At 42.9% G+C, this 23,178-nt stretch overlaps 1 protein-coding gene across 1 annotated transcript in view; it reads left to right on the plus strand.

The window, feature by feature from the left end:
- Nucleotides 1-23,178, plus strand: part of myo15ab (myosin XVAb) — a 110,957-nt gene that overhangs the window by 29,138 nt on the left and 58,641 nt on the right. The window contains 11 exon segments of the mRNA XM_034187757.1: nucleotides 8-37; nucleotides 348-425; nucleotides 1,348-1,499; nucleotides 1,716-1,761; nucleotides 9,423-9,547; nucleotides 9,813-9,930; nucleotides 10,017-10,192; nucleotides 15,791-15,875; nucleotides 15,970-16,002; nucleotides 16,107-16,188; nucleotides 16,314-16,444. Of these exon segments, the coding sequence (XP_034043648.1) occupies nucleotides 8-37; nucleotides 348-425; nucleotides 1,348-1,499; nucleotides 1,716-1,761; nucleotides 9,423-9,547; nucleotides 9,813-9,930; nucleotides 10,017-10,192; nucleotides 15,791-15,875; nucleotides 15,970-16,002; nucleotides 16,107-16,188; nucleotides 16,314-16,444 (1,056 nt within the window).

Genomic DNA, 23,178 nt, shown 5'->3' on the forward strand with positions numbered 1-23,178 from the left:
CACCCTGAAACACTACGCTGGCAAGGTCACCTACCAGGTATTTGGACACAATACGGCACCCAGAGTTCCGTTAGTTAGTTACGACTTACCACCACTATAAACAAGTCTGTAAATCCTGGTTACACTAACTACACTAGTTTATATGTACAATATGAAAGAGGGGGGACTAGTTTGTGTGGCCTACCTAAGTCAGTCTACTCATACCACCATCACCGTGCAGCCAGTTAGAAACTGTCTTGTGCAAAATTGCTTTAGTTCCAACTTAAAGGAAAATCTGACTTCATCATAGTCATGGGAGCAGAAGTTGTTCTTATAATTGAGCACTTTTATCATTATTTATGCTACAGGTGCACAAGTTCTTGGATAAGAACTTCGACATGGTCCGCCAGGATCTCTTGGACCTCTTCATCCAGAGCAAGAACAGAGTAAGCTGTGTTTAAAAAAGAAGAAGAAGAAGAAGAAGTCTGGACGCTATTTGTGTTATGTTTTTGGGTTATTAAGCACAGAACAAAAACTTTGTTAACCTGTCCAGTTTTGACTTGGAACACAAATACCATTATATGCTACACAGCTGTATAATGTAAATCTATGGTGCAAGCTAAAAACCTCAGGATCATTACAGAGGTACATGTGTGCACGGTTACCGCAATCATTTTTTTTTTCAAATGACTGTACTGTAGAGTTTTCATCTTGCCTTACCTTTCTTCTATTTTGATGACGATACTCTGAACTGAGTCATTATAAGTCAACTGGAAGCAGAAAAAAATGAGCTCCTCATTGATAATCAACTTAAAATGACTTTCTAATTCAATATTAGAGCCATTTAAATCCATTTCATCCTGATTGAAAAGTTTAACTCGAAAATGTCTAAAGAAAAAATAGGGCACCATTTGAAAAATCCTGAGGTTCTCCTTGAAACTGTCTTAAGTTCAAACAGCTATGAATCAGTCTTTACAAGTGAAATTCAGCAGAAGCAATTTCAAATAATGATCACTTTTTATGTATATTGCTGATTTTAATTAGCATATTACTCATTAGTTTTGACTTTTTAAATTAAAAATCGTCGAAATATTGATTTGATTATTAGCAGAATCTGATGCATTTTGATGTGTGTTGTTGTAGATTCTCCAGCCAGGTGTTAAACATTTCATTATTGTTGCATCTTTTGTAAAATTTTAAGTGTTTTGCTCTATACCTGTGTGAGGAAACCTGAGAGGTACTTTATGTCCCGTGTCCTTGACCCCATGATTTGTAACCAACCCGTGAACTCGCTGTAGCATTATGCCGCTACTACAGACATCTACAGTTGCTGTTGATGATTTCTTGGTCCTCTCTGCATGCATGCAGATGGTGTCCAGCCTCTTCATGAAGTACTCTGAGAGTGTGTCTCAGCAGCGGTCTAACATGCGGCGTGGCAGCACGGCTCGTCGTTACCAGGCCAATACGGTCAGCGCCAAGTTCCAGATCAGCCTACAGGAGCTTGTGGAGAAGATGGAAAGGTTTTGTCATCAGTGCTCATTTTACCATTTTGCACCTTCCAGCAACAATGTAAAGTTCTAAACCCAACCCATAGCTGCCATCGAGTGCATCCCTGCATTTTGCTTGAATGTCTGGATTGTAAATTAACATTGTGCATTTTGTTGGGAAACTCCAGATTCTTTGAGATAGGAAGTGATTGATTCATTCACTCGCTCGCTGTGTTCCGTCTGTCACAGGTGTAACCCTTATTTTGTGCGATGCATCAAGCCAAACCATCATAAGGTATATTTGCGTGTTGGGTGGCGTGTGCAAAGAGGTTTGCAGTGGTTATTTGCATTTTTTACTCCACCAAGTAGGCCATGTGATCACTGATGTTTGTCTGTTTGTTGGTTGGTTTGAATGCCTCAAAGCTTTCAGCTGGATCTCCATTAAAACAACGATTTTGACCTTTTAATCTGTTTCTACTTATGTTTGAACAGGAGTGACATTAATTCCTTTGCTGTATTTTCAGAGACAGTGCAGTAATCTCATTAGACTTAAAGCTGTACAGCCCCATGGTTTTTCAAGATTTTGATCATACACAGTAAAATCACCAGTGTAAAACTAACACTGACCGTGTTAAATTAACACTGCCAGTGTACATATGGTCCTACTCTGGTCAGAATGGGACCATATGTACACTGTCCAGGTTAATTTAACACTGGTGATTTTGCTGTGTAAAAAGAATTTTCTTTAGCACCACTATAATATTATTCCTTAGCATTTAAATATGGGATTCATAATATATTTAATTAATTTAATTTAATGAGCTTATAATGCGCCAAATCACAGCAAAAGCCGTCTCAAGGCACTTTACACAAAACGATACAACATAAAATTTAAATAAATAATTAGAAATGACTTTAAAAAATTTCAAATACATAATTGTTATATCACCAATGTCTTTAAAATTTGCACTGTCTTGAAATTCAAACTAACATGGTTTAGATTTGATTGATTTAGATAGATTTGAATGATTCATCAGTTTATGTGTTCTTTTTAAAGATATCAACATATAGTACCTAAGTTCTTAGGTTTCCATTTGATAGCATATGGATTATGCTTTTTATTTTCCTATAGTATGCTAACAGAGTTACTTTAGATAGATAACAATACACATTACATCATAGCTTCTGTTTCTTTAATAAAATACCATGAAAATTCATTAAGGTATATCATACGAGGGCTGTCAATAAAGTATAGGTCCTTTTTATTTTTTTCAAAAACTATATGGATTTCATTCATATGTTTTTACGTCAGACATGCTTGAACCCTCGTGCGCATGCGTGAGTTTTTCCACGCCTGTCGGTGACGTCATTCGCCTGTGAGCACTCCTTGTGGGAGGAGTCGTCCAGCCCCTCGTCGGAATTCCTTTGTCTGAGAAGTTGCTGACAGACTGGCACGTTGTTTGATCAAAATTTTTTCTAAACCTGTGAGACACATCGAAGTGGACACGGTTCGAAAAATTAAGCTGGTTTTCAGTGAAAATTTTAACGGCTGATGAGAGATTTTGAGGTGATTCTGTCACTTTAAGGACTTCCCACGGTGCGAGACGTCGCTCAGCGCTCTCAGCCGCCGTCGTCAGCCTGTTCAAGCTGAAAACCTCCACATTTCAGGTTCTATTGATCCAGGACGTCGTGAGGGAACAGAGAAGTTTCAGAAGAAGTCGGTTTCAGCATTTTATCCAGATATTCCACTGTTAAAGGAGATTTTTTTAATGAAAGACGTGCGGACGGATCCGCACGTCGGGACGCAGCCGACGCGGTGCGGCGGCATAGGAAAAACACCTCCATGTTGATAACCATTTGTAAAATCCAGGCAGCTTTTGATGGCTTTCAGTGGAGTGAGTATATGAGAAATTGTTTAACAGGCAGGACATGTTCCAACTTGTCCTTAAGGCTTCCAACAGAGGTGTTTTTCCTGTGGCGGAGCATCGCGGCGGCTGCGAGCCGACGCGCGGACCCGTCCGCACGTCTTTCATTAAAAAAATCTCCTTTAACAGTGGAATATCCGGATAAAATGCTGAAACCGACTTCTTCTGAAACTTCTCTGTTCTCTCACGACGTCCTGGATCAATAGAGCCTGAAATGTGGAGGTTTTCAGCTTGAACAGTCTGACGACGGCGGCTGAGAGCGCTGAGCGACGTCTCGCACCGTGGGAAGTCCTTAAAGCGACAGAATCACCTCAAAATCTCTCATCAGCCGTTAAAATTTTCACTGAAAACCAGCTTAATTTTTCGAACCGTGTCCACTTCGATGTGTCTCACAGGTTTAGAAAAAATTTTGATCAAACAACGCGCCAGTCTCTCAGCAACTTCTCAGACAAAGGAATTCCGACGAGGGGCTGGACGACTCCTCCCACAAGGAGTGCTCACAGGCGAATGACGTCACCGACAGGCGTGGAAAAACTCACGCATGCGCACGAGGGTTCAAGCATGTCTGACGTAAAAACATATGAATGAAATCCATATAGTTTTTGAAAAAAATAAAAAAGGACCGTTACTTTATTGACAGCCCTTGTATATATTATATTCCAATTCGAAGGTGGAACTATGCCAGTATACAAAGGTATATCTAAAAAGGAAGAGTAAAATAGGAGAGTAGAAAAGAATAGAGTAAAGCCACTTAGGAGCCTGGTCTTGAGGACCATGACCATATCTTCTCCTATATTAATATTTAGATTTTAATACCTACTCCTGTATATTATATAGTACCATATTTATTGTATATGTTGTTTATTACCCTTAATATTTAAATATAGTTATATATATGATGTCTTATCTTTCTTATGTCTTATTATTTATTATTATATATACAGTAGTGTTAAGAATAATAGTAGTGCTATGTGACTAAAAAGATTAATCCAGGTTTTGAGTATATTTCTTATTGTTACATGGGAAACAAGGTACCAGTAGATTCAGTAGATTCTCACAAATCCAACAAGACCAAGCATTCATGATATGCACACTCTTAAGGCTATGAAATTGGGCTATTAGTAAAAAAAAAGTAGAAAAGGGGGTGTTCACAATAATAGTAGTGTATTCAGTCAGTGAGTTCGTCAATTTTGTGGAACAAACAGGTGTGAATCAGGTGTCCCCTATTTAAGGATGAAGCCAGCACCTGTTGAACATGCTTTTCTCTTTGAAAGTCTGAGGAAAATGGGGCGTTCAAGACATTGTTCAGAAGAACAGCGTAGTTTGTGTTGTGAAAGTGTAGTGACACGGACCCACAACAGGGGGCGCAAATGAACGGCCAATAGATGAGCCAAAAAGTAACAATTTAATGCTGTGAAATGTGCACAACGAACATACAGACAATCTCAGAATATAATTACAGTCAAGTATGGGTGTGTACACCCAGTAACAACAACGGTGGGAATGCCACCTCCACCTCTCACTCAATACATTGCAGCGATCCCTCAGAGGAAAAAGAGTGCCGTCTTGCACAGCCTCCACAAAAAGGAACGGTACTCCTGCAAACACAATAAACTGATTTACAAAATACCACAAAAAGGCTGAGGATATTACCTCTAATGAAGTACGATATCTCGGCGATGAGGTGGAGATGACGTCTGGGTTTTATGGAGTGCGATGATGTAGAATGTGTGACAGCTGTCAGGAATTAATGAGTGACAGCTGTCACTCCTGGCTGTGTCCGTGGCGGCAGCGCCCTCTCGTGCCTGAAGCCCGCACTTCAGGCAGGGCGCCCTTTGGTGGTGGGCCAGCAGTACCTCCTCTTCTGGCGGCCCACACAACAGGACCCCCCCCCTCAACGGGCACCTCCTGGCACCCGACCAGGCTTGTCCGAGTGTCTGTGGTAGAAATCGGCCAGGAGGGCCGGGTCCAGGATGAAGCTCCTCTTCACCCAGGAGCGTTCTTCGGGTCCATACCCCTCCCAGTCCACCAAATACTGGAACCCCCGGCCCATTCGACGGATGTCCAGGAGCTGGCGCACTGTCCAAGCCGGCTCCCCGTCAATGATCCGGGCAGGAGGCGGCGCTGGACCGGGAGCACAGAGGGGTGAGGTGTGGTGAGGCTTGAGTCTGGACACATGAAAAACCGGGTGGATCCGCAGTGAAGCTGGGAGTTGGAGCTTCACTGCGGCAGGACTGAGGATTTTGAGGATCTTGAAAGGTCCAATGTAACGGTCCTTCAACTTGGGGGAGTCCACTTGGAGGGGGATGTCCTTCGTGGACAGCCACACCTCCTGCCCGGGCTGGTAAGCAGGGGCCGGGGATCGCCAGCGGTCCGCATGGGTCTTCGCCCTCGTCCGGGCCTTCAACAAGGCAGAACGGGCGGAGCGCCACACCCGACGGCACTTCCGCAGGTGGGCCTGGACCGAGGGCACACCGACCTCTCCCTCCACCACGGGAAACAATGGGGGCTGATACCCCAAACACACCTCAAACGGGGAGAGGCCGGTGGCAGAGGACACCTGGCTGTTATGCGCATACTCGATCCAGGCCAGATGTTCACTCCAGGCCGTCGGGTGTGCAGATGTTACGCAGCGCAGGGCTTGCTCCAACTCCTGATTGGCCCGTTCTGCCTGTCCATTGGTCTGCGGGTGATACCCGGACGAGAGGCTCACAGTGGCCCCCAGTTCCCGGCAGAAGCTCCTCCAGATGTGTGAGGAGAACTGGGGACCACGATCAGAGACGATGTTGGTGGGTATCCCATGCAGACGGACGACGTGGTGGACCAGGAGGTCTGCTGTCTCCTGGGCTGTTGGGAGCTTCGGGAGGGCCATGAATTGGGCCGCCTTGGAGAATCGGTCCACTATCGTGAAGATGGTGGTGTTGCCCTGGGACGACGGGAGGCCCGTGACGAAATCCAGGCCGATATGGGACCAGAGGCGATGAGGCACAGGAAGTGGCTGGAGAAGCCCTTGGGACCTCTTGTGGTCAGCCTTGCCCCTGGCACAGGTGGTGCAGGCCTGGATGTACTCCCGGACGTCGGCCTCCATAGACGCCCACCAGAAGCGCTGCCGGACAACTGCCACGGTCCTTCGCACCCCTGGATGACAGGAGAGCTTGGAACCGTGACAGAAGTCCAAGACTGCAGCTCTGGCCTCTGGTGGGACGTATAGACGGTTCTTCGGACCGGTTCCGGGGTCCGGGCTCCGTGCCAGGGCCTCCCGGACGGTCTTCTCCACGTCCCAGGTGAGGGTGGCCACGATAGTGGACTCCGGAATGATGGGCACCGGTGGATCCGACAGCACCGTTTTGACTTCGTCTTCGTGTACCCGGGACAAGGCATCCGATCTCTGGTTCTTGGTCCCGGGGCGATAGGTGATCCGGAAGTCAAAACGTCCAAAGAACAGTGACCAGCGGGCTTGCCTGGGGTTCAGCCGCTTGGCGGTCCTGATATACTCCAGGTTCCGATGGTCAGTGAAAACCGTGAATGGCACAGATGCTCCCTCCAACAGGTGTCTCCACTCCTCAAGAGCCTCTTTCACTGCAAGGAGTTCTCGATTGCCGACATCATAGTTCCGTTCCGGTCAACCTGCGAGAAAAGTAGGCACACGGGTGAAGAACCTTATCGGTCTCTCCGCTCTGGGATAGCACGGCTCCTATCCCTGAGTCAGAGGCGTCCACTTCAACCACGAACTGGCGGCTAGGGTCGGGCTGCACCAAAACTGGCGCAGTAGAGAACCGTCGTTTCAACTCCTTGAACGCGGCTTCGCACCGATCCAACCAGGTGAAGGGAACTTTTGGAGAGGTCAGGGCTGTCAGGGGGCTAACTACCTGACTGTAGTCCTTAATGAACCTCCTATAGAAATTAGCGAAGCCGAGGAACTGTTGCAGCTTCCTACGGCTTGTTGGTTGGGGCCAATCTCTCACCGCCGCAACCTTGGCCGGATCAGGGGCGACGGAGTTAGAGGAGATGATAAACCCCAGGAAGGACAAAGACGTGCGGTGAAACTCGCACTTCTCGCCCTTCACAAACAGTCGGTTCTCTAATAACCGCTGCAGGACCTGATGTACATGCTGGACATGGGTCTCAGGATCCGGAGAAAAGATGAGAATATCGTCCAGATATACGAAGACGAATCGGTGCAGTCCCGCAAGACGTCGTTAACCAAGGCTTGGAACGTTGAACATGCTTTTCTCTTTGAAAGTCTGAGGAAAATGGGGCGTTCAAGACATTGTTCAGAAGAACAGCGTAGTTTGTGTTGTGAAAGTGTAGTGACACGGACCCACAACAGGGGGCGCAAATGAACGGCCAATAGATGAGCCAAAAAGTAACAATTTAATGTTGTGAAATGTGCACAACGAACATACAGACAATCTCAGAATATAATTACAGTCAAGTGTGGGTGTGTGTACACCCAGTAACAACAACGGTGGGAATGCCACCTCCACCTCTCACTCAATACGTTGCAGCGATCCCTCAGAGGAAAAAGAGTGCCGTCTTGCACAGCCTCCACAAAAAGGACCGGTACTCCTGCAAACACACACAATAAACTGATTTACAAAATACCACAAAAAGGCTGAGGATATTACCTCTAATGAAGTACGATATCTCGGCGATGAGGTGGAGATGACGTCTGGGTTTTATGGAGTGCGATGATGTAGAATGTGTGACAGCTGTCAGGAATTAATGAGTGACAGCTGTCACTCCCGGCTGTGTCCGTGGCGGCAGCGCCCTCTCGTGCCTGAAGCCCGCACTTCAGGCAGGGCGCCCTTTGGTGGTGGGCCAGCAGTACCTCCTCTTCTGGCGGCCCACACAACAGTTTGATTAAAAAGTTGATTGGAGAGGGGAAAACTTATACGCAGGTGCAAAAAATTACAGACTGTTCATCTACAATGATCTCCAATGCTTTAAAATGGACAAATAGTCACATAGCACTACTATTATTCTGAACACTACTGTACTTTTTTCTTGAGCCGCTTGGGTGGGTAGGGAGAGTTCCCATGGGATAAAAAAGCTTTTCAATCTACCATCCCTGGTTCTCAAGACCAGGCACCCAAGTGGCTCTACTCTACTCTTTTCTGTACTCTTCTATTTTGCTCTTCCTTTTTTAGATATTTAGATATACCTTAGTATACTAGCATAGTTCCACCTTAGAATTGGAATATAATATATAAGATATACCTTACTGAATTTTCATGAACCACAACAACATTTAAAACCCCAAAACCCTGAATTCCGATGGTGCATTACAGCACAACATCCATTCGGTACTTTAACGTTTCCCATAATGCCCCCGGCAACCCCCTGCGCTTCCCAAAATGCACCACGGTGCCAGCAGAGTTACAGCGTCTCACAGAAACAATGACTAATGAGGATGTGGATGGCGTTGATCCAGCGAGTTCACGGGCGATTATTTTGATGACACGTTCTCCCAGGTTGAGAGGGTTATTGAGAGAAGGTGTAGCACCTGTGATGGACTTCTGCTCTGCTCTGATGTTGTCTTGTTGTCCATACTTCACGACGTTTGTTTACATTGTGACGTGAACTGGAACTCTGCCGAAACAGATTTCTTGCGTGAGTCACAAACCGCGAGACGGAGCGAGAGTCACAACTGCGAAACACAGAGTTGTTTACTTTTGTTAGCTAATATCACTAATTTCTCCAAAAATATTTGTCCTATCAACTTTCTGTTTTCGTAGTGTTCATCCTTGATCCAAAATACATAAGCATACCAAGCGGCAAATGTCAGCTCTCCCCAGTTTGTCCGTGATCGAAGCCAAACACACACACACACGTGCACATACATGCACACACAGAAGCCATTTGGCTGTTATAATATAGATTATTATAATGCTTGAATTTCAGTGGAAACTAAATTTTGTTCAATTTTTTGTTTTGTGAAATCTGAAAGTCCGTACAGCTTTAATATAAAATTTCAGTTATTAATGTAATTAATATGTAATAAACCATTTTTGTGTGGGTTTGTGTGTAGGAGCCAGGAGTGTTTGATGTGGATCTGGTAAACACTCAGCTGCATTATTCTGGAATTATGGAAACTATTCAAATCAAGAAGGATGGTTATCCATATAGACTGCCCTTTCACAGCTTCCTGCTCAGGTTTGTCAGATTGAAAAAGTTAAAATATCTTCAGTTTTGTTCATTTTTGACAGCATGTGCGGGGGGTTGCTTGCACACGAATTTCTAGTTATTTATGAAGTAAAGTTTGGAAATAAAAAATGCAAAGATTTCCACTGTCACAATTACACCGAATCAGAAAGCAAGCTTCAGCTGATCCTTTTTTATCTTTGCTTGTGTTTGTGCTGTTTAATTTGAAATTGAGTAATTTGTTTGCTTTTGTGTGTGTATGTGTGTGCATGCACAGGTATAAATGTCTGCTTTGCATGAATGATCCTCCACCAGCAGATGGACAAAACTGTGTGATGATGCTGCATAAGCTCTGTCCTGTGAAGACTGGCTCCTATCAGCTGGGAGTCAGCAAAGTGAGGAACACACAAGCACACATGTGCACTACATCCTCACAGTGATCACAGCAATGACATGAATTCTGTTCTTTTCTGTGTCATAGATTTTCCTTAGAGAGGAGCTGTATCAGCTTTTGGAGGGGAAGCGCGACCGCGTGCTACACATCGCTGCCATGACGCTACAAAGATACACTCAAATGTGTTTTGTCAGGAAGAAATTCACCAAATTCCGACGCTGTGTGGACCAATTTGAAGCTCGCTGCAGAGGCTACCTGGCCAGGTATGTTTTTCTATTTCTGAGATCAGCAGTGATTCTTGAACTGTATCAATCAAACCAGTTTGTTAAAAAAAAAGAAAAAAGTACTTACCAGTAAACTTGAATCTGACCTTGGATTAATATTTTATTTCATTATTGTGATGGACTGTAATGTGTGTAATGGTAAATGGTAAAAATGGACTGCATTTATATAGCGCTTTTCCATCTGCATCAGACACTCAAAGCGCTTTACAATAATGCCTCACATTCAGCCTGATGTGAGGTTGCTGCCATGCAAGGTGCCCACTACACACCAGGAGCAGCTAGGGGATGAAGGACCTGGTGGCATAAGTAAGTGTTTGTCTCTTCAGTTTGGTGGAACAGGACACGTCCAGTCCTGTCCAGGGTGTACCCCACCCTATGACTGCTGGGATAGGCTCCAGCCCCCCGTGAGCAAATCTTGGATAAGTGGTTGAAGACGAGTGTGTGTGTGTGTGTGTGTGTGTGTGTGTGTGTGTGTGTGTGTGTGTGTGTGTGTGTGTGTGTGTGTGTGTGTGTGTGTGTGTGTGTGTGTGTGTGTGTGTGTGAGAGAGAGAGAGACGACTTTGTGTGCCATCTTTAACGCTATAGGGCAACCCAAATTTCACTAAACTGGAAAGATTCAGTTTCTCCTGAAATCCAAGCATTACAATGTTGGTTTATTTTTGAAACGTTTTGTAAAATTACAGCTCATTTTAATAAAGAGAACTTATTTATCGGTGTGGAATTTCATAATGAATATTTTCTTTTCACCACGTTCTGCAGGAGGACGTATGTGTGCGCATGCATGTGCTTTTGAAAAGACCGGAAGTTACCTTGATGCAATGCGTGATGCTGATGTCCGTGAAATGTCTTGTAAATCACTCCAGAGGTGTCATCAGGTTACAGAAACAGCATTTTTATATTTAGAAGTGTTTATTTCTCGCTAGCATTTACATAATATTTAAGAAACATCATAGATTTACACAGAAGCGCCATGGATTCTGGAGCGTTTTCCCCAATGTTGGAGGAGGAACCAGAGAGAGACAACCTCATCTGCACCTTAAAATGTTGGATTGTGGTATGGGGAATGATGACAACACACTCATCATGCCATTTGTGTTGCAGGAGGGCACTTGCATGACATCTGTGTTGCTTGGTAACAGCACACTCGTGGGGTTCTTAGAAAATGTAGGGCAGGGGTGCCCAAGTTCGGTCCTCAAGATCTACCTTCCTGACACTCTTAGTTGTCTCCCTGTTCCAACACACCTGAATCCAATGAAAGACTCGTTAGCAGGCTTTTAATGAGCCTTTGATTGGACAACTAAGAGTGTCAGGAAGGTAGATCTCAAGGACAGAACTTGGGCACCCCTGATGTAGGGCCATTCACACAGCCAGGTTTAGGGATGGCTGTCGAGAACCGGTTCCTTTCGGGTATCGTTAAGAAATGATTCGATCCACCGACATCAATAAGCTTTTTGCTTAACGATTCTGTTATCGGTCCTTCAGAGTGGCCGTTGTTTGGGGGGTGTTTGTCAGGAAAATTATCATTTCTCTACATTGATTACATTCCCTGCAGCGAGTCTGTAATCAACTTTTCTGCAGCGCACCTTTGCTTTGAACCTTGAACCAATTGAAGCAGTGGTTCGCAGATTAAAGCAGTGTTTCGATCTATTGCTTCGTTTATTCTTTCTTTCTTTCGCTTAATTTTCCCCCACTAAAACCCTAAAGAGCATACATCTGTGAGTATTATTTACCTTTTCTATGTTAAACTGACCTGTTATGGTCTGAAACAGTTGACAGATGTATTTTATAACTTAAAAACGGGAGCGATGCCAACCCGTTAGCATGTCTATGGCATTTTTAATGTTAAAAGTTAGCATTAAGCAGTTGCAGCAGTCATCACGTTCGGGTGCATTTGTTTTCAAATTGTAATATTTTTTACATTTATTTTTGGTTATATATTAATAATCTAATGATTATTATACACAATTTTAGAGAAAGAGACAAAAAGAACCTGAATAGAAACACAACAGAAAATATAAAACCAACAATGAACCTACAAAAATAAATACATACATACATACAGAAATAAATGTGTTTCCTGTGAACACCGAGTGACTCTTACACCTCCACTTCATCCCTGTCTTATTTAAGTTTAATGACAGTTTGTTTCGGTCAAACCATATTTTCAGTGTGTTAATTTCTTCAGTGATTTCCTCCAGAACTATCTGCCAAACTAGAAAACTGCTGCATCCTAGTAAGAGCAGAATACTCCTGGAATGAATTTGAATAAGGAAAGTTGTTTTTTCTCACTAAATGGATTATGCACTCACTGCAGTTTATTGTCTGGAATAGTCCCAGATTGCATTTCAGAGCGTCTAGAATTCAAACATTTCCGTGCAGGTGGTGTTGGGGGTAATTTTGGGTTTCAGATTTTTTTGTTTTTCACCACTTTCATCCTTGAATATGTCAATCGTGAGTCACTTTTGTGCAGATTAAAGTCACTAACTTGGACTCCTGTCTTGTTGGGAGAAAGAAACAAGAATCGTCCTCCGTTTTGTTCACACAGCTCCAAACGCTGTGCGGCTCTCGATAGAATCCAGTCAGAATTAATAACTTCAAAGTGAAACACCGTTTTGTTTATTTTTATTTATGTCCAGAGATCAAGGGTACAGTGACCAATTTCATATTTATTTTCTTTAAGACTCAATGAAATACATAGAAAACCTGTAAAGCCTACTTTTAGTACAAAATTCACGAGGTATCGATAAGGGAATCGATAAGGAATGGGATCAATAAGCAGAATCGATAATGGCATCGATATCGATAAAATCTTATCAATATCCATCCCTAGCCAGGTTCAATGTGGTTGCCTCCACTCTACTCTCGTGCCAGCTGTGCGATTAGCCCTGCCTTTTCTAAGTGCCCCGTGAGTGGTGTTTGATGTTCATGGGTGGCACCTGGACTTTGGGCAACTCTGGCTGAGAATGGGTCGAATGGCCATTCCTCGGGGTTTGCAGACATTTGGCCGCAGGTGTGAAGGCAGCCTCAGTCGCGCCATTCGGTCCAACATGCATTCGACATGCCGTGCCAAGGCTGTGAACATGATCAGATGGCAGTGCAACCTCATCTTGCACACCGTTTGAATGGGTTTCTGCAGCGAGCGGCATGCGAATGCATGTTGGACATATCATCGGCCATGTCGAACTGTGGCCGAACTGCATCTAAAACATATTTAAAAAAATTAAAGTGGCTATCTAATATTTATGACTATACGAGGTCTGTTAGAAAAGTATCGGACCTTTTTATTTTTTGCAAAAACCTGATGGACTTGAATCACGTGTGCTTGCATGAGCCAACCTTGAACCTTCGTGCGCATGCGTGAACTTTTTCACGCCTGTCGATTGCATCATTTTCTGGTAAGCAGCCTTTGTGTGAGGACATGTGCAGTGCGCTCAGCGGATTTTCATTTCAAGGAAAATGGCGCAACGACTGGAGCAGCACCGCATCAAATTTTGCCAGAAACTGGGCGACAGGGAGGTGGAAACCATTCGGATTATTCAGAAGACTTTCGGTGACGATGCTTTGGGCATCACACAGATTAAGGAGCGGTACAACCGGTTTAAAGACGTCCACACAGCGGTGGAGAGCGAGCCACGCTCCGGTCAGCCATCAACATGCTGAAATGACCAGATCATTCCAAAGTGAACGCTGTGATGATGCGGGACTGTCGTGTGACTGTCCAAGAAATTGCCTCTCGGACAGTCACAAGCGCCTCCGTGTTGAAGTCTCCCAGGACATGCTGTGACATGCCCTCCTCTTTCACAATTTCTCGGATAGTCACATGACTGAAAAGTCACGACATGCCCTCCTCTTTCACAATTTCTCGGATAGTCACATGACTGAAAAGTCACCGAAAGCCGTCTGAATCATCCGAATGGTTTCCACCTGGCTGTCGCCCAGTTTCTGGCAAAATTTGATGCTGCGCTGCTCCAGTCGTTCCATCTTTTTCCTTGAAATGAAAATCCACCGAGCGCACAACACATGTCCTCACACAAAGGCTGCTTACCAGAAAATGATGCAATCGACAGGCGTGAAAAAGTTCACGCATGCGCACGAAGGCTCAAGGTTGGCTCATGCAAGCACACGTGATTCAAATCCATCAGGTTTTTGCAAAAAATAAAAAGGTCCGATACTTTTCTAACAGACCTCGTAGATAAGTTAAATGTTTACTTTTTAGGGTTTTGTTAACTTGATTAAACACGTGTGTGGTGGTCTCCTCTCAGTTTAAATGTAAGTCTTGTTGCATTGAATTAGGTTTTTACAGTCATTTTCTTAGAGTGATCATTGGCAACTCTCTCTGTGTGTTATCATTTACTGGGCAGCATATGAGCCAATATTTATTTATTTGATAATTGATTTTTTTTTTTTTTTTTTTTATTAATGAAAGAGGAGAAAATATTGTTTTTGGTTGGAATCTAATTTTGGACATTTCACGGTGCAGCCAGTTGACCAGTGGTGCTAGAGGTGGGCGGATCGATCCTAATATCGATAATATTGATACCAATGCTGGCATTGATATTGAAGATCCTTGTGTGCTGTCACACAACACGGAGCAGCGCATCCTTGTATTGTGTACTGTCAGTCCTCTACCTCAGGAGATTTTGTTTTAAGTTGTGTTGAGTGATATTTTTTTAAACAAAAATGTTGATTGTGATAAAGTATTTTGTTGTCACATACAATGTTTGGCGAAATTCTATCCTAGGTGTTTTGGATCCTTTGGATCTATGAAGCTAAAATATGAAAAAGTATCGGTATCTGTATCAGTATCGATATCGGCGATACTGGGCCTGTATTTACATCAATACCAAAATTCCCAGTATCGCCCACCTCTACTGTGTGCACCTAGTCAATCAGTCACTCTTGCAACTTTTCACTTATGAGAGAGATTACTTCAGTTGTAGTGACTCGATTGTCACCAAACTTTGTAAATGCACTACGCATAGTGACCCCAAGAAGCCTTTTAGTTTGGGGGTCAAAAGGTCAAGGTTGCTGGAGTGTGTTTTACATAAATACATAAAAAGAAATATTGTGAGTCCAATAGTTTTTTTTAACTGTCCATTTGTTACCAAACTTGGTGTGCATGTTAAGTATATTGACCTCAACAAGCCTATTGACTTTGGAGTCAAAAGGTCAAAGGTCAAGGAACCTGGAGCATACACTCTAAAAGCCTTCTGCAGAAAAGCAGCGTCACCGTTAAAACCTTCTCAACGCTTACCCAGAGCACCATGTGTTAGTGCAGACTGTGTGCTTGTTTTTTGTTGTGTTTGTTTTACGTAGACACACTGATTAGAGGTGAAACGTCTAAAATATCTGTACATTACCGTATCCTCTGTTCGTACGGCAGGAACCAAATGTAACGCAGGTTGTCCTACCCCACTATATCAAGCATTACTAACGCTGCACTTTGTGCATTCCTGCATCATTAAATAGAAATCATTTATTTGTGTTTTTCCAGCTTGACTTCCGGATTTGTGCATTTGCTTTCAGACATCTGTCAGCTTTAGCTTTCCTGACTAACATGTGACTTCTCCTGAACAGAAAAAAGTTTGTTCTGAGGAGAAAGTACCTCATAAGGTTCCGCTCAGCAGTGCTGCTCATCGTTAACCGGCAGCGCTACATGAGGGTATGTGCACAGTGTTTGTGTCTTTATGAAGCCTGGAAAACTGAACGGAAAAAGAACAAATGTGTAAAGTGCGATACTGTCGTGTTTTTGTCAGACAGTGGTGAAGCCGATGAGGAAGGCGGAGGAGGTGAGTGAAACAGGAAATGGGAAGATGACCGTGTTTTTGAGGAAAAAGAAGAGAATGCGGTGTTAGTTTATAACAAAAGTGTTTGTGTATTTGGCTGTGTGTAGGATCGCATCAACAGAGAGGTGGTGAATGTGACAACACTGCCAATCCCTGCAGAGCTGGCAGCACTGCTGCAGGCTGTCTCAGGTGCACACGCTTGCACACACGCACACACACAGAAGATGTGAATGGGAGGTTTCTTTTTTCAGGAAGGTTCAGCATTGTGTAGTCATATTTCTGTGATGGATTGCCCTCTGTGTCTGTGTTTGCAGGTGGCTCAGAGCTTCATTCTGACTGCTTAGCAGTGGTTCAAGCCCCAAAGGTTCAAGTCGACCCCCAGCTGACCTTGCCCCTGGATGTCAACAACTACCTCATGACGCACTATATCCGAGCCATATTCAGGGTAAGAATGCAAACACGTGTACTGTATATAGTGCAAAACATACTTTATAATAGATGAATGTTTCAAGCGGCTCCTGCACCAGTTTGGTTAAACATGAGCTCTTTGCTGAAGGTGTTAAACAATGAATGAATGAATGAATGAATGAATAAAAACTGTTTATTTCGAACATTTGATTACAACAACAAATACAAGATAGATCAGTGAAAACAACAACAAAAAAGTTCCTACTGTGTACCCAACATGTCCGAAAAGGGGTAGGGTGAAGCATCAGCTTATTTATCCCTACCCCTTCTTCCCCACAACCAGTAATACCCTTTGCAACATATACACATAGATTCCTACACACCTAAACCGATATATATATATATATATATATACACATATGAATATACATACACACATATACATACATGTATACATATACACATATATACATACATATATATACACACACATACATACACATACACATACATATATACGAGGTCTCTTAGATAATAAACCGACCCTTTTATTTATTTTTTTAACTATATGGATTTGAATGACATGCGATTACACCAATCATGCTTGAACCCTCGTGCGCATGCGTGAGTTTTTTCACGCGTGTCGGTGACGTCATTTCCCTGTGGGCAGGCCTTGAGTGAGATGTGGTCCCGCCCTCTCGGCTGAATTCCTTTGTTTCACACGCTGCTCGAGACGGCGCGCGTTGCTTTATCAAAGTTTTTTCTGGACCTGTGAGGAATATCCGAGTGGACACTATTCAAGAAATTAAGCTGGTTTTCTGTGAAAAGTTTAACGGCTGATGAGAGATTATGGGGTGTTTCTGTCGGTGTAAGGACTTCCCACGGAGCGGGACGTCCTGCAGCGCTTCCAGGCGCTGTCGTCGGCCTGTTTCGAGCTGAAAACATCCTAATTTAAGGCTTATTCACCCAGGACATCGTGAGAGAACAGAGAAGATTCAGAAGAGGCCGGCATGAGGAATTTATGCGGACATTCCACTGTTTAAGGACATTTTTTTAATGAAAGACGTACGCGCAAATTCGCCGAGTCGTTTCCGTGACGACTCGGCAAATCTGTGTGCGCCGCGACAGGAAAACACCTCCGTGTTGAAAACCATTTGTAGAATTCAGGCGGCTTTTAATGGCTTTCAACAAGTGAGTAACTGAGAAATTGTTTAACAGCTTGGGCATGTTCCAACTTGCCCGTTAAGATTTCCAACGGAGGTGTTTTTCCTGCCGCGACCCCCCGCGGTCGGGTCCAGCCCGACATGCGACTCTGCCCGCACGTTCTTTCATTACAAAATGACCGTTAACAATGGAATGTCCGAATAAACTCCTCATGCCGACTTCTTCTGAAAGTTCTCTGTTCTCTGACGACTTACTGCGTCAACAGAGCCTGAAATGTGGAAGTTTTCAACTTGAAACGGCGAGACGCTGCCGCCTCGAAGCACAGATCGCCGTCAGGCGCCGTGGACCGTCCTTAAAGCGACACTACCAGACCAAAATCTCTCATCAGCCGTTAAAATTTTTACCGAAAACCAGCTGAATTTATTGAATGGTGTCCACTCAGTTGTGCCTTACAGTTTTGAAAAAATTTTTATCAAACAAAGCAGCAGTCTCTGAGCCATTCCTAAGCAATGAAAAAAATCGACGAGCGGGTGGACGACTCCTCACTCAAAGACTGCCCACAGGCGAATGACGTAACCGACAGGCGTGAAAAAACTCTTGCATGCCCACGAGGGTTCAAGCATGTCTGATGTAATCACACGTGATTCAAATCCATATGGTTTTTGAAAAAAATAATAAGGTCAGATACTTTTCTAATAGACCTCGTATATATATATATATATATATATATATATATACACAAACATAAATATACACCTACACATACCTACTTATACTCAACAAGAATATAAACGCAACACTTTTGGTTTTGCTCCCATTTTGTATGAGATTAACTCAACGATCTAAAACTTTTTCCACATACACAATATCACCATTTCCCTCAAATACTGTGCACAAACCAGTCTAAATCTGTGATATTGAGCACTTCTCCTTTGCTGAGATAATCCATCCCACCTCACAGGTGTGCCATACCAAGATGATGATTAGACACCATGATTAGTGCACAGGTGTGCCTTAGACTGCCCACAATAAAAGGCCACTCTGAAAGGTGCAGTTTTGTTTTATTGGGGGGGGATACCAGTCAGTATCTGGTGTGACCACCATTTGCCTCATGCAGTGCAACACATCTCCTTTGCATCATCCGTGAAGAGAACACCTCTCCAGCGTGCCAAACGGCAGCAAATGTGAGCATTTGCCCACTCAAATCGGTTACAATGACGAACTGGAGTCAGGTCAAGACCCCGATGAGGACGACGAGCATGCAGATGAGCTTCCCTGAGACAGTTTCTGACAGTTTGTGCAGAAATTCTTTGGTTATGCAAACCGATTGTTCCAGCAGCTGTCCAAGTGGCTGGTCTCAGACGATCTTGGAGGTGAACATGCTGGATGTGGAGGTCCTGGGCTGGTGTGGTTACACGTGAAAAACGGTTGTGAGCCTGGTTGGATGTACTGCCAAATTCTCTGAAACGCCTTTGGAGACGGCTTATGGTAGAGAAATGAACATTCAATACACGAGCAACAGTTCTGGTTGACATTCCTGCTGTCAGCATGCCAATTGCAATCTGTGGCATTGTGCTGTGTGATAAAACTGCACCTTTCAGAGTGGCCATTTATTGTGGGCAGTCTAAGGCACACCTGTGCACTAATCATGGTGTCTAATCAGCATCTTGGTATGGCACACCTGTGAGGTGGGATGGATTATCTCAACAAAGGAGAAGTGCTCACTATCACAGATTCAGACTGGTTTGCGAACAATATTTGAGAGAAATGGTGATATTGTGTATGTGGAAAAAGTTTTAGATCTTTGAGTTCATCTCATACAAAATGGGAGCAAAACCAAAAGTGTTGCGTTTATATTTTTGTTGAGCTGAAGCAAAAAACAAAAACACCCTAACCCTCATTACCCTTCCTCCTCCCTATACCTAGAAAAAAACATATTTTTGTACCGCTGTTTGAACTGGTTCATGCTTGGACATTGCTTGAGCCCCACTCCCAATCTGTTCCACATCCTCACCCCACAGACAGAAATACAGAAACCTTTTAATGTTGTTCGTGCCCACTGATGCTTTAAATTAAATTTCCCCCTCAGATTGCAATCCCCTGATCTGTTAAAAACATATTTTTAATATTTGCTGGAAGTAAATTGTTTATTGCTTTATACACGATTTGTACTGTTTGAAAATGAACCAAGTCTGTGAATTTTAAGAATTTGGATTGTAAAAATAGTGGATTTGTATGATCTCTATAGCCAGTATTATGAATAATTCTTATAGCTCTTTTCTGCATTACTGATAGTGATTGTGTTGTACCTTTATAAGTATTACCCCATACCTCTGCACAGTACTGTAAATATGGTAAAACCAGTGAGCAGTAAAGAATGCGGAGTGAGTTGTGTCCAGAATATGTTTCGCTTTGTTTAGAACTGAAATGCTTCTTGACAGTTTACTTTGTATATGTTTTATATGAGTCTTCCAGTTTATCTTATCATCTATTATCACCCCCAGAAACTTATTTTCATGTACCCTTTCAATATCTACCCCCTCGACTTGTAACTGAACCTGTATGTCTGTATTACAATAGCCAAATAACATGTATTTTGTTTTACTTAAGTTTAATGATAATTTGTTTCTGTCAAACCATATTTTCAATTTTCCCATTTCTATACTGATCCTCCTCAGTAACTCCTGCAAATCCCTCCCTGAACAAAAAATGCTTGTGTCATCTGCAAACAATACTAATTTTAATATTTTGGAAACATTGACAATATCATTTATATAAATTAGAAACAGTTTTGGACCCAATACTGACCCCTGTGGGACGCCACAAGCATTGTCCAAGCATGATGATGTATATTCCCCCAACTTCACAAACTGTTTTCTGTTACTTAAGTAGCTTCTCACCCAGTGCAACACCAACCCCCTAATCCCATACTGTTCAAATTTATTGATTAATATGTCATGATTGATTGTATCAAAAGCCTTTTTTAGGTCTATAAATATTCCAACTGAATGTAATTTGTGATCTATGGCGTTTGTAATCTCCTCAACTGATTCTATTAATGCAAGTGATGTTGAACTATGTGCTCTGAATCCATATTGACTATCAGTAAGTAATTTATGTTTATTTATGAATTTGTCTAATCTATTATTGAATAACTTTCTAATAATTTGGAAAATTGTGGAAGCAAAGAAACAGGTCTATAATTTGTGAAGTGGTGTCTATCCCCAGTCTTATACAGCGGCACAACCTTAGCTATTTTCATTTGATTGGGAAATTTACCGGTTTGAAATGATAAGTTACAGATGTATGTTAATGGTTCTACAATCCATTCAATGACCTGTTTTACCACCACCATATCAATTTCATTTAAATTGGTAGATGTTTTATATTTACAATTATTCACAATGTCTATAATTTCTTTTCCATCCACTGCTGTGAGGAACATTAAACAGGGATTTCTTTCTATGAGATTATTATCCCAATCCTCAGGTTGGGAATCGGGAATTTTTTCTGCCAAGCTTGGTCCAATATTTACAAAAAAATTATTAAAACCGTTGACTACCTCATCCTTATTTTCCTTCTTGACATTATTATCAATGAAATACTGAGGGTAACTCTGTTTTTTATTACCATTTTTGATAATACCATTTTTGACAGTAATCATATTGATTCATATTGATTTACAGGTGTGCTTTGAGCCTGATTTTTCTGTCACCCACAGCCTCCTCCTACTTATCTTATTGATTATGGCATAATAAAAATCTGATGGCAGATTTATTTATGACTGAAGAATCACAAGACTGACACTGGGAGCTTTACCAAGTAGCAACGTCCGGTGCTATAAAATGAAAACAAGACAGAAGTGCTAAAAATTTGCAGTTCCATCATTGGCCACTTGAGGCTGGCTCCAAAAGCAAGTCACTTCCCTGTCAAAATTCCAACTGTACAGCAGAAATAAACATATTTAGGGCCTTGTACAAAAATGTTTCTTGTCTCACCTAGCTTAGCCTAGCCTAGCCTAGTTCCTTCATTCATTATAACTGTACGTAAGTGGATTTTTTAAAATAAAGCATAATTTTAAGATATTTTAAGCCATAAATTATGAATAATTAGGTGTGTAGTCACTTTCAGTGACGCAATTCTGTACCAGCAGGACAACTGGGGGCCCCACTAGCAGCAGCTACTAGCTACTGTGTCCATTCTGAGTATTTTATTACAAATATCTGTGATCATATCACTTAATTTGTGGATAATTGTACTAACAGACCATCAAAGAAGCCTGTGCTCCAGTATTTCTGTAGTAGCTTGTTGACATTAGCACCACAGATGGTGCAACTGTTTGAGCTACTATGCCAGTCATAATTTTTAATACATGCACCCAGGGGCGCTGCCAGGGATTTTGGGCCCCATGTAAAGAAATCTTACTGGGCCACCCCCCATATTATTATGTCAATTTTATAATTGTTTTAGGGGCCTCTCTGGGCCCCTGTCAGTCATGGGCCCCTATAATCCTTCTTCTTATTCTCCCCTTTTCTGTACCCCTGCCAAGCTGCACCCAGAGCCACCCTTTATGAAAACCACCACCCAGTCCACAAAAATATCTATTAATCACTGAATGAAAGGCTAACATGATTACTGTTAGCCTTAGCTTTGCTTGTTTTGGTAACTGGGAGGTGGGTGGGTGGGGGTGGGGGTGTATGTTGAGGCTTCATTCCTCCCGTCTAGGTCATACCAGTCTTGCCCACACTCCATCTCTTTACACATTTATGGGGTGGCTGGGAGTTAGGTGGAGTAAGGCACTGCCAAGATGGAGACATTTGAAACTGTCGCTTTTGAGCTTCAAATGAGAAAACCTGTGGGTGACATCATGGAAGGTTTTTTTAGTATACAGTGGGGTAAAAAAGTATTTAGTCATACTGATTGTGCAAGTTCTCCTACTTAGACAGATGAGAGAGGTCTGTAATTTTCATCATTGGTACACTTCAGCTATGAGAGACAAAATGAGAAAAAAAAAATCCAGGAAATCACACTGTAGGATTTTGAAAGAATTTATTTAAGGAGAAAGGTGGCATGGGTGGGGTTTGAACCTTCTGCACTGAAACCAAGCGCACTAACCACTTGGTCACCGCTCCTGCTCAGATGTATCAAAGACAAATCTATAAATAATAAGGTAGAGACATGTGGGATAAGACCAGCTCAGTGTCCAGCAGTTACACGGAGGTGAAGGAGGATCAGATAAGAACGACAGACGTGTCACTCCGCTGGATGATGAGGAACCAGGTTAAAGTCAACAACTCTCACCACAGGAATCAGTGACCATCCACTGGACAGATCTGACAGTCTAGAAGTACAGAGTGAAAAGTGAAGAGGGATGTGAAGGGAGAAGGGGTTATGCATGGCTCCATCATGCTCAGAGGAGTTTGTTCTCTTGGCCTCCTCTTGGCAGTTCTGACTCCCTCGCAGACCTTTTTCTGCCCAAGTGTAACTGCACAGCATAACAAATTATTGTAAGTGGTCAGTATCTTGGCATATTACCTTCTGCAGAGTGTCAGTGTTTTTATCCAAAAGTGCATTTGGCCTTGGAGAAGGAATGACTAAGGTTGTGTG

Source organism: Thalassophryne amazonica, chromosome 15 (assembly GCF_902500255.1).
Source record: "Thalassophryne amazonica chromosome 15, fThaAma1.1, whole genome shotgun sequence".
Lineage (NCBI taxonomy): Eukaryota > Metazoa > Chordata > Actinopteri > Batrachoidiformes > Batrachoididae > Thalassophryne > Thalassophryne amazonica.